The following is a 2,511-nucleotide window of genomic DNA, read 5'->3' as shown; positions in this document are numbered from 1 at the left end:
GTCGCTATGAGTTAGGTCTGACTCGACGGCACATAACAACAGTAACAACATAGTATATTTATAGTATGTGTGTGTGTGTGTGTGTGTGTGTTTATAATTCCATAGTATAAGGAAAGTGTAGGGAAAAAGCTAATAAGTAATTTTGTTAATAGGAGCCAAGATTTTATGCATATGAGAAAAGAAATACAAGTCTGAAATCAAGAAGTTTAAGTAAAAACTTTATAATCTTCAATTTGAACTGGATGTAACAATAAAAGTCATTATTTATTTTTTCTTAAAATATATTTCCTAGCTTTGTGTACTGAAAAGGCTTAGGAGCAATAACAATCCAAAAGCAATGAGCACACCTAGCAACACACTGTGGTTTCTCAATACCGTTTCCCACTAAAAGGAACCAGGGATCTTTGGAGAAATAATCTAGGTTTGTGTGGGATAATTTGATCATTAAAAAAAAAATTCATGACTATATTTGAGATACATCAAATATATAAAAATAAATAGTCTCCTAGTGATACTAGAAATAATTATTGGTTACCATTGGACATTTCTAGGTTATCAACTCCTTGCTCTAATTATAATTAGTAAATAATGGGAAAGAATCAAGCATTTATCTTGCCTTTCCTCTATGAATTGTATTTAGGGAAATGAAATAGATGATGATGGTTAAGTTCGTTACAGGATTGCAGCTAATGAATGAAAGAGACATAATAGAATAAGAAGATCTTCATTTTGCAACCCTTAATAAATTAATAGATCTAGGCAGTGGTCATCAACAGATGCAAAAGATAAATGGGAGAATTTTGTAATGTAGGGATCAGACTGACACCACCTGAATCCACTGGACAATTTCAGTAGGATCACCAAACATTATATGCCTTGTGAAATAATGTAATTGGAAGTACATAACACCATTTTTTACCTAAAAAAATAAATAAATAAAAATAAACCTGAATCTAATCAAATCTCTAGATCAGCACTATCCAATTTGACTTTCTGTAATGATGTGCATGACTTTTATCTTCTCTGTCCAGTATGGTATACTCTATATGGCTTTTGAGTACTTTAAATGTGACTAGTGGGGTTGAGGGACTGATATTTTTAAAATAAATTTAAATAGCTACATGTGGTGACTATATTAGCAAAGCTCTATATTTAACTACTCAAACCAAATCAAACTCACTGCCATGGAGTCAGTTCTGACTCATAGCAGCCACCCCCTTGGGTTTCCAATGTGGTATCTCTACAGAAGTAGATTGCCCAGTCTTCCTTCTGAGGAGTGGCTGGTGGGTTTGAACCACCAGCCTTCTGGTTTGAAGTCAAGTGCCTTAGGCACTATGCTACCAGAGATCCTAGTGTACAGTAAATCGGAAGGAAGATTGGGCAATCTACTTCTGTAGTGATACCGCCTCGGAAACCCAAGGAAGGGTTGCTATGAGTCAGATCAGATGCGACGGCAGTGAGTTTGGTTTTGGGTTTGGTACAGGAAATACAGTGGATAGAGGAGTAAGTTAACATTATGAGGAAACAATTAGCCAAATCCATTTTTCTATAAATGACCACTAATAAATCAGTGGTATTGGGGGGGGATGGGCTAAGGATGTTGGAAGGAAGGGGCACTGTTTTGCAGTAAAGAGACTTAAGAGACAAAACAGTCAAATGCTTGTTTAGATCCTGAATTGAGCAAAGAATTATAAAAAGGTATTGAGATAGAATAGTTTAAATTTGAACTTGATCTTAGATGATACTAAGGAATTATTATTAATTTTATGAAATGTGTTAATGCCACACTGGTTATATATTTTTAATACCCTTATCAGTTAGAGGTACAAGCACTTGCATGACCCTGACAGTGAATGCCTCCTTAAATTTAGCGCTTCAGGTGCCTTGCCTCACCACAGTCCCAGCCTTGCTTGGGATGCAGTGTAATAAAATAGCTTAATGTTGTCATTTATCGCAGGTTGTAAAAACCTGTCCCAGCAAAGTTTTCTATATCTGAGATCTAAGATTTAATTTAGTAATTTATCAAAAGTTATATTGGTAGGCTTTGTAGAACTTCCCTATCTCTTTGTCTTGATCTAGATGATCCCCAAAAGAAGAACAAAGGTGATCCCATGAACAACCTGGAAAATTTTTACCAAGAGATGATAATGAAAAAACGTCTTGAAGAGTTTCAACTTATGAGAGGCGAACCTTTTGCTTCCCACTCACTGGTGTCAGCTACATCAGTGGGAGATAGTGGCACAGCTGAGAACTCATCATTACTCCAGGACAAGGGAAAACAGGCAGCACAGGGTAAAGGTCCCAGTCTCCATGTGGCAAAAGTTACTGATTTTTCACCTCAGCAGTGTTGGAGTGAGCCTAAGAAGCTGACGCAGCCAATAGAATTTGTCCCAGAAGATGAGATCCAGAGAAATCGTTTGTCAGAGGAAGAGATCCGAAAAATTCCTATGTTTTCTTCATATAATCCAGGGGAGCCAAACAAGGTATAGGCCAAATTAAAAAAAAAAAAAA

At 36.2% G+C, this 2,511-nt stretch overlaps 1 protein-coding gene across 1 annotated transcript in view; it reads left to right on the top strand.

Annotated features, from left to right (window-relative positions):
- The window catches only part of RBM41 (RNA binding motif protein 41), a 45,358-nt gene that overhangs the window by 31,663 nt on the left and 11,184 nt on the right, over positions 1-2,511 (top strand). The window contains exon 6 of the mRNA XM_042782484.1: positions 2,080-2,483. Coding sequence (XP_042638418.1) covers positions 2,080-2,483 — 404 coding nt within the window. The remainder of the gene's footprint in view (positions 1-2,079; positions 2,484-2,511) is intronic.

The sequence above is a fragment of the Orycteropus afer genome, unplaced genomic scaffold (assembly GCF_000298275.1).
Source record: "Orycteropus afer afer isolate SDZICR_OR568_19922 unplaced genomic scaffold, OryAfe1.0 scaffold00336, whole genome shotgun sequence".
Classification (NCBI taxonomy): Eukaryota; Metazoa; Chordata; class Mammalia; order Tubulidentata; family Orycteropodidae; genus Orycteropus; species Orycteropus afer.
The sequence above is the reverse complement of the archived record's forward strand: the minus strand, read 5'-3'. Positions and strand labels throughout refer to the sequence as shown.